Source organism: Amphiura filiformis, chromosome 2 (assembly GCF_039555335.1).
Source record: "Amphiura filiformis chromosome 2, Afil_fr2py, whole genome shotgun sequence".
In the NCBI taxonomy this organism is placed as follows: Eukaryota; Metazoa; Echinodermata; class Ophiuroidea; order Amphilepidida; family Amphiuridae; genus Amphiura; species Amphiura filiformis.
In genome coordinates this window covers 13,260,483-13,279,300 of record NC_092629.1, presented here as the reverse complement: position 1 = coordinate 13,279,300, position 18,818 = coordinate 13,260,483, and the positions used below count along the sequence as shown (strand labels likewise).

General features: G+C 37.8%; 1 protein-coding gene across 1 annotated transcript in view; it reads left to right on the top strand.

Moving 5' to 3' along the window:
* The first annotated feature begins 207 nt into the window (after positions 1–207).
* Positions 208–18,818, top strand: part of LOC140145910 (uncharacterized) — a 43,036-nt gene continuing 24,425 nt past the window's right edge. Inside the window, exon 1 of the mRNA XM_072167628.1 lies at positions 208–624. Coding sequence (XP_072023729.1) covers positions 229–624 — 396 coding nt within the window. The 5' untranslated portion in view covers positions 208–228. The remainder of the gene's footprint in view (positions 625–18,818) is intronic.

Genomic DNA, 18,818 nt, shown 5'->3' with positions numbered 1-18,818 from the left:
TGGATTTACAATTCTGAAAATTGCTTTAAAAAAATGCAACTTATCGTCTGCGACACCCGCGTGGAGAGAGTTATTAACATCAAAATTGATGGGTACCAATAATTTTGATACATCCTGTATGCGGCAGAAAATTAACCACGGCAATGATGGATATTTTATAGGAACGTTATTGATGCTGTAAATGTACTCACTCACTCGCAGCGCATCACTACTCGTTGTCGTATCATTATGGATGTCTTGTGGAAAATCACTGCTTTTCCAGTCTTAAAATCACTGAATGCATGTGATTTAAATCCTGTCAGCTCACTAATCAAACCTCACGGACTAACCATTGGTAATATTCTCATTATGCCGAGCCACGATAAACAATTTGCAGAATCGTCCCCGACAGCAGATGAATTGTCGTCTGCAACAAGATATGGCGGGAAAAAACAACGACATCAGAATTCGGAGTACTTGCAAGCGAAACATTGTAGTATTGCGGATCATTTGAGGCGGTGTAAAGAAGGTGTGAATATGTCACTTATAGGACGGTTATGTGAGACGAAAGAATTGGAGGGATGTGAGAAGAAACGGAGCATTGAGAGAAGCAACAAGCCTACGTGTTGCTTAATGTTTGCCCAGGTATGTTGATTGCATGTTGCATGTAAGAGGTTTGACTTGCAGTAATTGAAAACACTTAACTGCGCAAATTAGGCTAAAAATTCACCAAAAGCACATTTTGTTGTATTGACTCTCTTAACGTGGGTGTTGACTGCAGACGACAAGTTTCAATTTAAAAATTTCAGAATTGTATAAATTTTTAAGGCCATATTTGGAATCAGCATGAAATATACATTAAAACGATTTCAATTAGGCCTATATTTAATTGATATATAAATTTACGAGGGGATCTATCAAAGGGAGCCAAATGCGTTATTGCCAAAGCTATCTTCAGTAGAAAGCAATAAATTAAAGTCTCATTCAGTGATTTGCTCATCGGAATGATCGTAAAAATCATAAAAAGTTTTGGGTACCTTTGTCACTAGATGTGCTAACATAACCTGCTAGTGGTTCAGCCGAAGCCGTGTATATTAAAGACAAATATATTAAAGATATGAATCTGTAATTTCTCTACTGAAATGGCTCTATATGAGTCTCTACTGAAGTAAAGAAATTAGCTATAATTATGTTTGGGTCTTCAACTTTATCAATAGGCCTACTTCTGTTTTGTTTTTGTTTTGTTGTTTTTGTTTTTGCTAAATTGTCCATTCCATACCTAATGATAATTTGAATGACTTATTCTTCACTTTTAGGCACTTTCTAAACAGTTTTAATTTTATTACACTTACGCTGCGATCACTAAATGGGCCTTTAAGTTTTTATCACATAAGAGGTTCACACATACACTGAACACTGATACACATATTTTGATGTCGATATGTAATCAAGTTTAAATGCTTTTAAACGTATATTAAAATTATTATTAAATTAAAAATATTAGCATATTAAAATATGTTAGTTTTGATGGCTATGATCGTGTAGCGACTAAACATGTAATGTTGAAGAATTACTCACGATTCCAAAAATAATAATACAGCATTATTTTTTTTGGAACAAGAAAAAAATATTAACTTGTTTTTGCCAAATGAAACATAGCTGCGTTAAAATCGTTTAGTTAGTACTAATTGGCAATAAAAAAATTAGTGCTGTTTGTGGAATCAAGAGCAGATAGGTTAATGGTTATAGGTTTTACAATCGACTTATATCGTAATTTTTAATCACAACGAGTCTCACTTTATACATAGGCTTAAGAACCGGGGGCTTGGCGCGGGGCTGGAATACCGTTCAGCTTCCCCCCCCCATAATCCTAGGTGAAGTTAAAAAAATTGTAATAAAATAGAGGGAAAATGAGTGTTTTTACAATTTTTTCTGACTCCGAGGGGGGGACCCCCAGTGTGGCCCACAATTTTTTTTTCAAATTTCAGCCCCCCCCCCCATGTTGAAAATCTTCCTAAGCCAATGTTATAGGTCCATAATATCAAGAATTATCAAACACAATGAAGTTGATCAGGTGTGCGATTATTTATATTTTAAAATTTATATCATAATTGAATTGACATTTTGTTTACAAAGATCGCATTTGATTTATTTTGAAATCTTGAACTACAAATTGTGAGGCTTGCAACATACGTATTTATTTAATCCATGGAATTTAATAAAAGTTTATTAAAATATATGCAATAAAATACAACCTCGGCGGCACAATGGTTGTGAGATCATAATGACAAAATCAGTTGTGAAGCACTACTTTTCATCATAAAATGTTCGAGTAGATAATTTCAATATTCTACCCCCTAAACAGCAAAATGTAAAATATAATACAAATGAGAATGAAATGAAATATATTGTAAAATATTTAATCGTAGTTTTAGCACGTCGTGGCCTTGAGTCGTGCAATCTGCCTACGTCAGAAAAGTTTAATGCATTTTCAACAATTGGTTCACAGTAATGCAAACTTGCCATCAATGTAGACTTTCCTGTAACCGGGTATCCTTGCATAAATACTATTCTGTCTATGCAATGAATTGTTATCATATTACACGTACATTGACAATATACAAGCGCGAACAGACATTCCAAAACACATACCCAATCCCCCGCACACCTACCCACCCCACACATCACCACCCAAAATGAACCAAATTTGACAAAAAGAGACCCAGAATTATACTAATTTTCTGACTTTGAAATGATTTATGTTCACAATTGAGAATTGTTGCCAACTTTACTAGAAAACAATGACAATTTAGCACTTTCCCCCGATTTTTGAAGAACATTTTGAAAAGTCATACACCCTTCTCCAAACAAGTTTTCCGAAAATACCCTACCCGTGTACATTTCCAGTGTTTTCACCAATAATCCTGGCTTTTAATCAACAGTAATGTAAAAATCATTCACGTAATGCAAGCTTGTCACCAATGTAGATTTTCCTGGAGCCGGTTGTCCTTGCAAAAATAGTTGATGCAATGATTTGTTCAAAACTGTTCATGTTACACGCATGCTGGCAACACGCACCACACGTACTACTAGTAAAATATGTCAACCGTGTACCAAAACACACAACCGGAAAAGGAGGGTAGTAATTTAAGGGGGTATCACCCCTGCCCAATTTTGTGCCTATTTTTGCATTAACTCAAAAATTATATAGAGCATTGGTGACAAGTAAGATATGTATATTATAGGGGCAAGGACTACAACTGCTACACTGGAAAACCAATATTTGATCAATAAATCAATATCTACTTGCCTTGAGTTGCTGAATTTTCAGTGCAGTATTTATAGTCCTTGCCCCTATAATATACACATCTATTCTTACTTGTCACCAATGCGCTATAATTTTTGAGAAAAACGCACAAATAAGCAAAAAATTGGCTAGGGGTGTAGTATCCCCTTAAATGATATCAAATCCTAATAGATGACCCACTTATAACTGAGTTTTAAATGCAATTAGACTTTTTAAAATCTAATAAGGGGTGACAGACCATGGTCGTCCACAATTGGTTGTGTGTCCACGGTTTATCATAACTAAATTTAAGTATTTTCACCGGTTGGTTCCAGGTAATGCAAACTTGCCACCAATGTAGACTTTCCTGTAACCGGGTGTTCTTGCACAAATATGAATTGGTATTACTAGCGGTCACCCGTCTTACGCGGTTCGTAAATAAATGCAATTTGTAAATATATCACTAATTGCGAACAATTTTACCACCCTGATCATTAACGGTTGATCAGCCGTTTCATTTAATTCATTTTAATCAATTTCTTCGTTGTCCCCTAGGCTCTCCTTCTTTCTTCTGTTCCCCATGCATTTAATATGTTTAGCTCACCTCCCTCTTCTCCCTCTTTCCTCTTATCCATATAGGGGGTTGTTATCATTTTCGTGTCCTTTTTCAAATAAATGCGTCCACAGCCTTATAATTAACAATAATTGTGCAAGCTTGTCACCAATGCACCCAATAGACATATCACACCTTCTCATAATGTGCACACTTTTTGAAAAATGAATGCGTCCACAACCTTAACCACTTTAAATTAACAACAATATGCAAGCTTGCCACCAATGCAGATTTTCCTGAAACCGGGTGTCCTGTGCCAAAAATAGTACTCCGTCTATATAGTGTGTATTGAATTGTTATCATGTTACACGTTTGTGACGTACACTGACAACACGTGGGTACACGCACACTATACACATTCCCCCACACATGTTAATTTAAATGCACCCAACATTATACATCCCACCCTCACACACCCCCATTCATTTGAAGATAATTTAGCATTTTTGTGTCTTTTTTCTTCAGCCACTTTAAATTTACAATAATTGTACAAGCTTGTCACCAATGTAGATTTTCCAAAAACCGGATGCCATTGTAAAAATATGCTTCCGTCGATGCAATGCGTTGGTATCATGTTACACGTAAGCAGACATCACGAGTCAACACTCACGCTATACACATGCCCCTACACCCCCCCTTACACATCCCACATTGGAATCCATTATGTAAATTTAAGAAATTTCGTGTCCCTTTTTTTTTTTTTTTACACGTACAAACACTTTAAAATCTTTTCGTACAACATAATTTTTGAAATTATTTTAAGTTTTTGTTACCTAGAAGCATGTAATTTTCAGTAGTTTGAAAATAAACGATAAATAATGAAGCTTTCACACCAATCTATTTCCCATCGAAATTGTACGTTACCATAGCAACGACAAATGATCTTTTAAAAAGAAATACTTGGTCGGATCAGGTTTATACCATTTACTCTATACGCCTATTGCTTTTCAAATCTAAGGGTAGTGTTAACTGTTAACACTCTCCGCGCGGGTTTTAATTTAGATAATTCTGAATGTTAAAGTTTCATGACTATATTTGGAATCATCATGAAAAATGGATTAAAATGAGTACAAACAAGGCTTTCCCCAAGTGAGCAAAGACTCTATTTCTTCGCTGAACTTGACTGGTATTGTTCCTCGTGTGCAGCACCGGCACCGTGTGGCTCCTGTTCTGATCTAGTAAAAAATCAAGATCTGGGAGTCCAGTGTGATGATTGCCAAAAATGGTACCATATTACCTGTGGAAACATGACTCGGGAAACATACTCCACTAACTGTGACAATGATCAATCATTTGATTGGATCTGCCCTGTTTGCGACTCCTACTCATCGGATCAACAGAGCAAGAGGCCTGAAGAGACATCTAGCTCTAAAAAGACTGCAAAAGGGAGGCGAAGAGTTAATAAGAAGTATCGCTTTAAGATCCTGATTATTAATTTCCAAAGCATTGGAAATAAGACTGCCCAACTGGAAGCTCTTATCAAGGAGCACCAACCAGATATCATCCAGGGAACAGAAACTTGGCTCTCAGCTGATATTTCACTCTCTGAAATACTACCTGCCGGGTATAACTCTGCCAGAAGAGACAGAGGCAAGCGTGGTGGTGGTGTTCTTCTCGCATTCAAAGAAGATCTTATTTGCACTGAGGTAGCTGTAGATTCAACAAAGGAGATCATTTGGAACAAGATTGAATTGAGTGGAAGACAGTCGCTAATTCTTGGAACCTTTTACAAACCAGATCACAAAGACATTGAGTCAGTATATGCGCTCCAATCTTCGCTGGATGAAATCAGCAGTAAATTTCCATCAAGCGACATCTTCATTGCAGGTGATTTTAATCAGCCTAACATTGACTGGGACTTATCTGCAGTCAAAGTAGACCATCAATACTGCAAAAGAACTGCTGATAAACTGTTGGAAGTAATAACTGAGCACGGTCTTGAACAACTTGTTCGCAAACCAACCAGAAAACAAAATACTCTGGATTTGATACTCACTAATAACACAAATATTGTTAGTGAAGTGTCAGTAGAAGGAGGACTCAGTGATCATGACATTGTTGTTGCTAAACTCAACCTGAGTATTCAGCGTAAAAGAATCCCTAAAAGGAAAGTCTTCATTAGATCAAAAGCTGATGTTGCTGGCCTGAAGGAAGACATGGAGAATCTTCAACAAGAATACTTTGCCAACTCATCGCTCCATTCACCCCAACAAAAATGGGAGAAGATTGAACAAGACTTGAAGGACTCTATGGAAAGACGCGTACCAAGTCGCCTTACCTCGTCCAGATTTAACTTGCCTTGGTTTGACAGGAATCATCGCAGATTGAGTCGCAAGAAACAGAGGGCATATAACAAAGCTAAGATAACAGGAAAAAACAGTGACTGGGAAATTTTCCTGAACCTTCAGAAAGAATTCAAAACAGAACTCAATAAAGCTAGACGATCTCATGTCTCAGACCAGCTAGACAATGACTTGAAGAATAACAACAAATCCTTTTGGTCCTTCATCAAAAAACTCCGCAAAGATGATGTGGGTGTAGCAGATCTAAAGATTGATGATAAGGTCATCAGTGACAGCAAGGAGAAAGCAGAGGCTTTAAGCAAGCAATTTTCCAGTGTATTTACTCAAGAGGACACGTCATCAGTCCCTGATTTGGAAAGTGATATCTCCAACATCAACCGGCTGATTATCAATCAAGATGGAGTACTGAAGCTGTTAAAGAACCTTGAGCCTTGCAAAGCGCCAGGACCAAATGAGATTCCACCTTGGGTAATAAAAACTGTTGCTGAGGAGCTGTCACCTATTCTGACTGATCTGTTCCAATCGTCTCTAGACACAGGAATTGTACCAACCCAGTGGAAAGAGGCTAACATCACCAGTATCTACAAAAAAGGGGATAAATCCAACCCAGAAAATTACCGCCCAGTATCCCTTACGAGCATAGTCTGCAAGGTGCTGGAGCATATAGTGCACTCCCACGTCATGAAACATCTGGAGAAGTTTAACATCTTATCTGATAATCAACATGGCTTCCGTGCTAAAAGATCTACGGAAACCCAGCTGATCCAGACGGCATGACTTGGCGAAAAGCATTGACCTTGGTGAAACAACACACATGGCAATACTTGACTTTTCAAAAGCATTTGACAAGGTACCACATCAGAGACTACTTGTCAAGCTCCATCACTATGGAATCAGTGGTTTGGTAACTTTCTGATTGGGAGAACTCAGCAAGTTGTTTGCAACGGAGAGGCATCTGTACCAGTACCAGTTCTATCAGGAGTGCCTCAGGGTACAGTGCTAGGGCCACTGCTCTTTCTGCTTTATATCAATGACTTACCAGATAATCTCCAATGCAAATCAAGATTATTTGCAGATGATTGTGTTGTGTACTCATCGGGAAAGTCTGAAGAACACCTTTGTCAGCTTCAAAGAGATCTCCTTCAACTGCAAAAATGGCAGAACAAATGGTTGATGGAGTTTAACCCTACAAAATGTTATATCATGAAAATTTCCAACAAGAGGAAACCTCCAACAACAAGCTTCAGCTTCTGTGGTCAAGTCTTGAAAGAAGCCTCATCTCATCCTTATCTGGGAGTAGAGCTGGACAGCGGTCTCAAATGGGATGCCCATAGAGACAAAATAATCAAGAAAGCCAACAGAACCATTGGATTTCTGAGAAGGAACTTATGGTTCTGCACCAAAGAGGTGAAAACCACAGCATACGAAATGCTTGTGCGTCCAATATTGGAGTACAGTAGCGTAGTATGGGATCCCCACTATGAGAAAGACATCAAAAAGTTGGAGATGATCCAGAGAAGAGCTGCACGCTTCTGTATGAACGACTATGGGCAGCAGAGTAGTGTGACTGATATGCTGAATATCCTAGAATGGGACACCTTGAGAGAAAGAAGAAGAAAAAGTCGCCTCCATATGATGTTCAAAATTGACAATAACCTGGTGGGGATCAACAAAGACCAGTACATCACTCCAGCAGTAGACAGTAGGACCAGAGGCAGTCACAACAAGAAAATCCAAGAAGCATCTGCCAACACCAACATATACAAGTTCTCCTACTTTCCTCGTACAACGCGAGATTGGAACAGACTTACTGAAACCACCGTAACATTACCAAGCCTGGAAGCCTTCAAGAAACAAATCAAAGACACAAGCAATTAATCCCGTCATGCACGCGAGAGCACCAATCAAGTTGGCGTGATGTTAATTTCCCTGCCGACTCAACCATAGAGATAGAGATTATAGGTTCAGCGGTTCTTAAGATAGGTCTTGATATTTATGGAGTTTTTATGTTGAAACCTAGCACGCACCTAGAGCATTGAGTGAGTCTTTTTTTGTAAAACCAGAACAAAATGGGGTCTAAACATAACAGTGTTTTTTAATCAAATAGCTCAAATAGTTTGATACTATGATAAGCTATTTGGTTACTAGGTATGGATTGAAGCTATGAAACATTTTTTGTCATTATCGAATCGATTGTTTCGCAAAAGTATTTTCATTTCGTTAGATTTATCAGCACTAAGGTAGTGTAAAAAGCACCACAATGCCAGGCACCAGTTGTGGCTTTAAATATGTCGCTGAACCCCATTTCTAACTGTTGTCAAGCTAAAATCACACTCAAATTAAATGAAATGGAATAAAAATGACATTTACAAATCGCTGTCGTTATTACATGATGTATCGCAGTAGCATGGAATAAAGTTGTTATTTTTATCAAGTTTACTTCGAGGATTGTTAAGTATCAAAAATATCTATTTTTAATCATTTGTCATAAAATGTGCATTAGGCTATATCACGAATTTAAACAAATTAACATTATTTGATATCAGAAGGAGATTCTTCGTATTCAGAATGCAATTCGATATGTCTGATGTGCTCTCATGTCCCTCAAAAATACTGTGCAAGCGTCCATACCCAGCCCTTTTTTTTTGCAGTGCATACATATTTGCATGACGAGATATTAAAAAATGTTATTGTCACTTTTAATCATAACAAGTCTCACCATGCTCACTATATAGGTCCATATTATAAAATAATGAAATCAGCATATTCTTTGATGAGATACTGCAATTATTTATATTTGTTAACATGTCATAATTGAATTGATATATATTTTACAACGATCGGATTGATTTGTTTTGAAATCTTGAACTACATATTGTGAGGCTTGCGACATACGTATTTATTTAATCGGTGGAGTTTTAATAAAAGTTTATTAAAATATATGCAATAAAATATATACAACGTCGGCGAGATCATAATGAACAAAAAGAGTTGTGAAGCACTACGTTCATCATAAAATGTTCAGGAAGATTATTTCAATTGTCTATCAACTAAACAGCAAAATGTAAAAATTTAATACAAATGATAATGAAATGAATATATTGTAAAATATTTAATCGTAGTTTCAGCACGTCGTGGCCTTGAGTCGTGCAATCTGCCACGCAACCTACGTCAGAAAAGTTTAATGCATTTTCAACAATTGGTTCACAGTAATGCAAACTTACCACCGATGTAGACTTTCCTGTAGCCGGGTATCCTTGCGCAAAATACTATTCTGTCTATGCAATGAATTGTTATCATGTTACACGTAACACTGACAATATACGAGCGCGAACAGATACCCCAACACACACCTCCGGCCCCCCGCACACACTTCACATCCCACCCCACCCACCACACACACCACCACCCTACAATGTACCAAATTTGACAAAGAGAGACCCCGAAATATACTAATTTTCTAACTTCGAAATGATTTATGTTCACAATTAAAAATTGTTGCCAACTTTGCTAGAAAACAATGACAAATTAGCGCTTTCCCCCGATTTTTGAAGAATATTTTGAAAAATCATGCACCCTTTTCTAAACAAGTTTTCCGAAAATACCCTACCCGTGTATATTTCGAGTGTTTTCACCAATAATCCTGGCTTTTAATCAACAGTAATGTAAAAATCATTCACGTAATGCAAGCTTGTCATTAATGTAGATTTTCCTGGAGCCGGCTATCCTTGCAAAAATAGTTGATGCAATGATTTGTTCACAACTGTTCATGTTACACGCATACTGATAACACGCACCACACGTACTACTAGTAAAATTATGTCAACCGTGTACCAAAACACACAACCGGAAAAGGAGGGTAGTAATTTAAGGGGTATCACCCCTGCCCAATTTTGTGCCTATTTTTGCATTTTTCTCAAAAATTATAGAGCATTGGTGACAAGTAAGATATGTATATTATAGGGGCAAGGACTACAACTGCTACACTGCAAAACCAATATTTGATCAATAAATCAATATCTACTTGCCTTGAGTTGCTGAATTTTCAGTGCAGTATTTGTAGTCCTTGCCCTATATACATATCTTACTTGTCACCAATGCGCTATAATTTTTGAGAAAAACGCAAAAATAAGCAAAAAATTGGCTAAGGGTGTAGTATCCCCTTAAATGATATCAAATCCTAATAGATGACCCACTTATAACTGAGTTTTAAATGCAATTAGACTTTTAAAAATCTAATAAGGGGTGACAGACCATGGTCGTCCACAATTGGTTGTGTGTCCACGGTTTATCATAACTAAATTTAAGTATTTTCACCGGTTGGTTCCAGGTAATGCAAACTTGCCACCAATGTAGACTTTCCTGTAACCGGGTGTTCTTGCACAAATATGAATTGGTATTACTAGCGGTCACCCGTCTTTCGTGGTTCATAAAAAATGCAATTTGTAAATAGATCACCAATTGCGGACAATTTTACCACCCTGATCATCAACGGTTGATCAGTCGTTTCATTTAATTTATTTCAATCAAGTTCATCTTCGTTGTCCCCTAGGCTCTCCTTCTTTCCTCTGTTCCCCATTTAACATGTTTAGCTCACCTCCCTCTTCTCCCTCTTTTCTCTTATCCATATAGGTGGTTGTTAGCATTTTCGTGTCCTTTTTTCAAATAAATGCGTCCACAGCCTTATAAATTAACAATAATTAACAAAAATTGTGCAAGCTTGTCGCCAATGCACCCACAGACATATCACACCTTCTCATAATGTGCACACTTCTTGAAAAACAACCTTAACCACTTTCAATTAACAACAATATGCAAGCTTGCCACCAATGCAGATTTTCCTGAAACCGGGTGTCCTGTGCCAAAAATAGTACTCCGTCTATATCTGTGTGTATTGAATTGTTATCATGTTACACGTTGTGACGTACACTGACAACACGTGGCCATACGCACAATATGCACACCGACACCCCCACATACATGTTAATTTTAATCCACCCCAACACCCCACCCTCCCACACCCACATTCATTTTAAGGTAATTTAGCTTTTTTGTGTCTTTTTTCTTTAGCCACTTTAAATTTACAGTAATTGTGCAAGCTTGTCACCAATGTAGATTTTCCAAAAACCAGATGCCATTGTAAAAATATGCTTCCGTCGATGCAATGCGTTGATATCATGTTACACGTACGCAGACATCACGAGTCAACACTCACACTATACACATGCCCCTACAGGAACCCCTTACACATCCTACATTGGAATCCATTATTAGGCCAGTAAAATCAGATGAAAAGGTCAAACAAATTGCAACATGGAATTTTTTTGCGGAAAACATTTCTATTAGGTGCCCTTATCAATATACTAAAAGTCTACCAAAATCAACCTCTGCGAAATATGGATAAATCGATTTATGGATAAATCGATTTTTCAAAATGATTAAAATGGTGGACAAAATATAGAAAACAGACTCACTGTGTCACTTATTAGTAATAGTAAAGATTCGTATGTTTCAAGCTATGCTTCGAGAGTCTGAAATAAGATTAATGACTTTTTCTCACTTAAGTTTTCAAAATGGCCGCCAAAATAGCTGGAACGATCATTATTCCATCACTAAATATAGCATTAAATAATTAGCACTTGTAAACACAAACTGATAGTTTGGGACCACAAGAAACCCTCTGTACCACAGAAAAAGCTTTTGACACCCCCAGAGGAACGGGGATACCCAGTATCACCAAACCCTAACGACATATAGCCCCACCAACGCACGTTTCTTGTGACCCTCTACGTATGAATGTATAACAAACTTGAGGGGTGGAACGCCTAAAACGCGGGTCAGTCTCAGTTCGTGAGAGGTAAGTATTATGCGCTTGCGTATCTCCCTCTCACTTCTGAGTGGGGTAAACACTGAGCAACTCTACTTACCTCCCACGATCTCTTTGATACGCGCAATGTACCCTCTCAGAGCCCTCACTGGGCGTGACGGTTTCATCGCATATACCCCGCAATGAGATCCAGATCAGTGAGGCACATCGGGTAACGAGTAGAGGACTGGGCATGGTCTGGTTCTTGTCCAGGAACCCAGCACGGGGAAGGATAGAGACTACCCCAGTGGTGAAGCGTAGGTGGTGCTCGTCTATAGAAAGAACATGTACATAACTGAACAGTGTCGACCGCAGGCCACTGCCATCAAGAACACAGTCTTGAGTGTCAAGTCTTGCAACGAGAGAGGTCCTCCGTGGGTTCGAAGGCCTTGGGTAGATACTGCAACACCAACATGAAGTCCCATTCCGGAACCAGGGAGCGAACTGGAGGTCTTTCTGTCACCATGCTCTTAATGAGGTCCGCAAGTGCTGGACTCGATAAGACCGTCATATACCCCCCCCCCAGTCATGATGAATCGCTATAATGACAGTATTGTATGCTTAAGCGGTACGAGGCATACGGTCCCCGTGGTAAGGAAATCTGTGACTTGTAGAATCGGCGAAGTCGCGAATCGTAACTCTGTCTAGTTGACTGTTGCCTTGCCTTTCAGCAAGCGCAGCAACCGAATATTAATGGCCCGCTGTCTTGGCGGACTGGCGGAAGTACGCCAAACAGTCAGGTGGAGGTTGTTAATCAACTCCATCTGTACCTGGTGCCGGTGGCGTGGCGGAACTGTGAGAAGATCTACGCGGCATAGACGACTGACTGGTTCTCCCACGAGAAGATCCAAGAGGCGGGAGAACATTCCACTGCTTGGGCCAGAGAAAGCGGCTAAAAGGAGTAATCAGTTCCAAGAATTGGCTACCTTCAGCAGAACCAGAAGGATCATGGCAATGGGAGGAAAGGCATTATACCGAATATGCCCTCCCAACTCTCCTGCATGGTGTCCCGGCCTACCGCCCTTAATGCCGGGTGAAATAAGGCGGAAGCTAATGGTTCTGTGACGATCTAACCTCTGAAAGATGGACCGATACATGCATACTACTGAGTGAGGTGCCACTCAATTAGACAAGAGAGATGAGGACTGACCCAACCCGACAAGCAATCGGCGAGTCAACCCCGTTCGCAGCTCCGTACCACCTCCACTAACACTGCAGAAGAAGGGACACTGTCTCCCTGCAAATGCTGATAGCTGGAACTTTTGGTGCCCCCTCCCTGTTGATGTAAAACGCAACGGTCATGCTGTCATACTGAGTTGATTTATCTACCAGGAGAGGCAGGAGTGGAGCTGCCGAGGGACCGGAATTATGAGGCTCTGAGGATGCCGCCACGATTGCAACTGCCCGAGGAAGTATAGCTGTATCTCCCTCGTACGCAAGTGGCAGCTCCGAACGCTGGCCACCAGCCCTCATAGGCGAAGCCACACCCGAGCCTGCACCGATGCCGCCTGCCTGATAATCAGAGCGCATAATCAAACATCAGCGATCCTCAAGCATATGGGAGAGACCCGGACCCTGGCGAAGTATATCGTCGCCCCCAGAATTATTCAAGTGGAACAGTAAAAATAAGTTACAGTCATATTACAGTCATGCTGACAATTAAATCACCTGTTCGAATCACCCCTGATTTATAGGTCTTTAGAATCGACCCTGTAGCTCTTTGTGGGAGAAATGTTTGACGACGCTGTATTGAATGTTATATTAGGACCGTCCATCCAATTACCATTCAAATATTTACTCTAAAGTATCCGATACACATAATATGTGGATCATAACTTACATGTACTATTTTAATGCTGATTCAGCTTCTATGGTGAAAAGTTGATTGCCCTGTCTGTATTCACAACTCATAATGAACGTATTTGGCGGCCATTTTGAAATTTTGAACAAAAACTACGCAGACAAATAAATATTTATGAAACGGTAAGGGCATAAGAGCATTTGTAGGTCAGAATGTCACCCAATTCCCACATGGACACTCATATAATATTGATATCTCAACTGTCTATTTTTACGACATTTTGGCTGCCATTTTGAAAAAGTCAATTTTACACATCTTTCGCAGAGGTTGATTTTGGTAGACTTTGAGTATGTTAAAATAGAGACTTAAGAGCAACATTTTCATAACTAACATGTACTATTTTGATACTGATTCAGCTTCTATGGTGAAAAGTTGATTGCCCTGTCTGTATTCACAACTCATAATGAACGTATTTGGCGGCCATTTTGAAATTTTGAACAAAAACTACGCAGACAAATAAATATTTATGAAACGGTAAGGGCATAAGAGCATTTGTAGGTCAGAATGTCACCCAATTCCCACATGGACACTCATATAATATTGATATCTCAACTGTCTATTTTTACGACATTTTGGCTGCCATTTTGAAAAAGTCAATTTTACACATCTTTCGCAGAGGTTGATTTTGGTAGACTTTGAGTATGTTAAAATAGAGACTTAAGAGCAACATTTTCATAACTAACATGTACTATTTTGATACTGATTCAGCTTCTATGGTGAAAAGTTGATTGCCCTGTCTGTATTCACAACTCATAATGAACGTATTTGGCGGCCATTTTGAAATTTTGAACAAAAACTACGCAGACAAATAAATATTTATGAAACGGTAAGGGCATAAGAGCATTTGTAGGTCAGAATGTCACCCAATTCCCACATGGACACTCATATAATATTGATATCTCAACTGTCTATTTTTTACGACATTTTGGCTGCCATTTTGAAAAAGTCAATTTTACACATCTTTCGCAGAGGTTGATTTTGGTAGACTTTGAGTATGTTAAAATAGAGACTTAAGAGCAACATTTTCATAACTAACATGTACTATTTTGATACTGATTCAGCTTCTATGGTGAAAAGTTGATTGCCCTGTCCGTATTCACAACCCATAATGAACGTATTTGGCGGCCATTTTGAAATTATGAACAAAAACTACGCAGAGAAATAAATATTTATGAAACGGTTAGGGCATAAGAGCATTTATAGGTCAAAATGTCACCCAATTCCACATGGACACTCATATAATATTGAAATCACAACTGTCTATTTTTTACGACATTTTGGCTGCCATTTTGAAAAAGTCAATTTTACACATCTTTTGCAGAGGTTGATTTTGGTAGACTTTGAGTATGTTAAAATAGAGACTTAAGAGCAACATTTTCCGAAAATAGAATTCATGTTGCAATTATTTTGACCTTTGGAGATTTTGGGGCTGATGTTTACTGGCCTATATGTAAATTTAAGAAATTTCGTGCCCCTTTTTTGAAAATAAACAATAAATAATCAAGCTTTCACATCAATCTATTTTCCCATCGAAATTACACGTTACCATAGCAACGGTAAATGATCTTTTAAAAAGAAATTCTTGGTCGTATCATGTTATACCATTTACTCTACGCTTATACAATGGGATTGATTATATTTTTTTCATTGCTTTTCAAATCTAAGGGTATTGTTAGCACTCTCCTGAAATAATTCAGAATTTTAAAGTTTCATGACTATATTTGGAATCAGCATGGAAAATGCATCAAAATGAGTACAAACAAGCCTAGTATTGGTTCAGTGATTCTTAAGATATATAGGTCTTGATATATAATATGGAGTTTTTATGTTGAAACTTAGCACGCAGAGCATTGAGTGAGTCTTTTGTAAAACCAGAACAAAATGGGGTCTAAAATAAAACAGTATTTTTTTATAAATCAAATGGCTCAAATAGTTTGATACTATACCAAAGGGTGCAAAGATATATGATAAGCTATTTGATTACTAGACATTGATTGAAGCTATGAAACACCTTTTGTTTATTATCGAATTGATTGGTTCGTTGCATAAAAGTATTTTTATTTCGTTAGATTTATCAGCACTTAGGTCGAGTAAAGAGCATCACAATGTAAGGCACCAGTTGTTGTGGCTTTAAATATGTCGCTGAACCCCATTTCTAACTGTTGTCAAGCTAAAATCACACTCAAATTAAATGAAATGGAATAAAAATGACATTTACAAATCGCTGTCGTTATTAAATGATGTATCGCAGTGGCAGTGGAATAAAGTTGTTACTTTTTTATAAAGTTTACTTCGAGGACTGTTAAGTTTCAAAAATATCAATTTTTAATCATGTATCATAAAATGTGTATTATATCACAAATTTCAAAAAAATCAAAATTATTTGATATCAGAAGGACATTCTTCGATGCAATTTGATATGTCTGATGTGCTCTCATGTCCTTCAAAAAAATACTGTGCAAGCGTCCATACCCCAGCCCTTAAATCCTATATGCACTGTTCTTTTGCAGTGCATACATATTTGCATGATGAGATATTATGTCTTTCGCGGTTCATAAAAAAAATGCAATTTGTAAATATATCACCAATTGCGGACAATTTTACCACCCTGATCATCAACGTTTGATCAGTCGTTTCATTTAATTTATTTCAATCAAGTTCATCTTCGTTGTCCCCTAGGCTCTCCTTCTTTCCTCTGTTCCCCATTTAACATGTTTAGCTCACCTCCCTCTTCTCCCTCTTCCTCTTATCCATATAGGGGGTTGTTAGCATTTTCGTGTCCTTTTTTCAAATAAATGCGTCCACCTTATAAATAACAATAATTAGCAATAATTGTGCAAGCTTGTCACCAATACACCCAACAGACATATCACACCATCTCATAATGTGCACACTATTTGAAAAATAAATACGTCCACAACCTTAACCACTTTAAATTAACAACAATATGCAAGCTTGCCACCAATGCAGATTTGCCTGAAACCGGGTGTCCTGTGCCAAAAATAGTACTCCGTCTATATCTGTGTGTATTATCATGTTACACGTTGTGACGTACACTGACAACACGTGGCCATACGCACAATATGCACACCGACATCCCCACATACATGTTAATTTTAATCCACCCCAACATCCCACCCTCACACACCCACATTAATTTTAAGGTAATTTAGCATTTTTGTGTCTTTTTTCTTTAGCCACTTTAAATTTACAATAATTGTGCAAAAACCGGATGCCATTGTAAAATTATGCTTCCGTCGATGCAATGGATGGTATCATGTTACACGTACGCAGACATCACGAGTCAACGCTCACACTACAGGCACCCCTTACACATCCCACATTGGAATCCATTATGTAAATTTATGAAATTTCGTGGCCCTTTTTTGAAATATATACACGTACAAACACTTTAAAATCTTTTCGTACAACATAATTTTTGCAATTATTTTAAGTTTTTGTTACCTAGAAGCATGTAATTTTCAGTAGTTTGAAAATAAACGATAAATAATGAAGCTTTCACACCAATCTATTTCCCATCGAAATTGTACGTTACCATAGCAACGACAAATGATCTTTTAAAAAGAAATACTTGGTCGGATCAGGTTTATACCATTTACTCTATACGCTTATTGTTTTTCAAATCTAAGGGTAATGTTAACACTCTCAGCGCGGGTTTTAATTTAAATAATTCTGAATGTTAAAGTTTCATGACTATATTTGGAATCATCATGAAAAATGGATTAAAATGAGTACAAACAAGGCTATTATAGGTTCAGCGGTTCTTAAGATAGGTCTTGATATTTATGGAGTTTTTTATGTTGAAACCTAGCACGCACCTAGAGCATTGAGTGAGTCTTTTTTTTGTAAAACCAGAACAAAATGGGGTCTAAACATAACAGTGTTTTTTAATCAAATAGCTCAAATAGTTTGATACTATGATAAGCTATTTGGTTACTAGCAGGCCCGTACGCAGGATTTTTTTGGGGGGGGGGTGCTGATTTTGAAAAAGTGGACTTTTTTCCAAAGGGGGGGGCGATTTTGTAAAAAGTGGACTTTTTCCTCCCAATTTGGACCTTTTTGGCCAAAAAAAGCGTAAAAAACCCGATTTTTGGCTCGCTACGTTCGCAAATTCTTACATTTTGGGACTTTTTGTATACTTTTGGAAATTTGGGGAGGTGCGGTCGCACCCCCCGCACCCCCCCTGCGTACGGGCCTGGTTACTAGGTATGGATTGAAGCTATGAAACATTTTTTGTCATTATCGAATCGATTGTTTCGCAAAAGTATTTTCATTTCGTTAGATTTATCAGCACTAAGGTAGTGTAAAAAGCACCACAATGCCAGGCACCAGTTGTTGTGGCTTTAAATATGTCGCTGAACCCCATTTCTAACTGTTGTCAAGCTAAAATCACACTCAAATTAAATGAAATGGAATAAAAATGACATTTACAAATCGCTGTCGTTATTACATGTATCGCAGTAGCATGGAATAAAGTTGTTATTTTTATCAAGTTTACTTCGAGGATTGTTAAGTATCAAAAATATCTATTTTTAATCATTTGTCATAAAATGTGCGTTATATCACGAATTTAAACAAATTAACATTATTTGATATCAGAAGGACATTCTTCGTATTCAGAATGCAATTCGATATGTCTGATGTGCTCTCATGTCCCTCAAAAATACTGTGCAAGCGTCCATACCCAGCCCTTTTTTTTGCAGTGCATACATATTTGCATGACGAGATATTAAAAATGTTATTGTCACTTTTAATCATAACAAGTCTCACCATGCTCACTATATAGTCCATATTATAAAATAATGAAATCAGCATATTCTTTGATGAGATACTGCAATTATTTATATTTGTTAACATGTCATAATTGAATTGATATATATTTTACAACG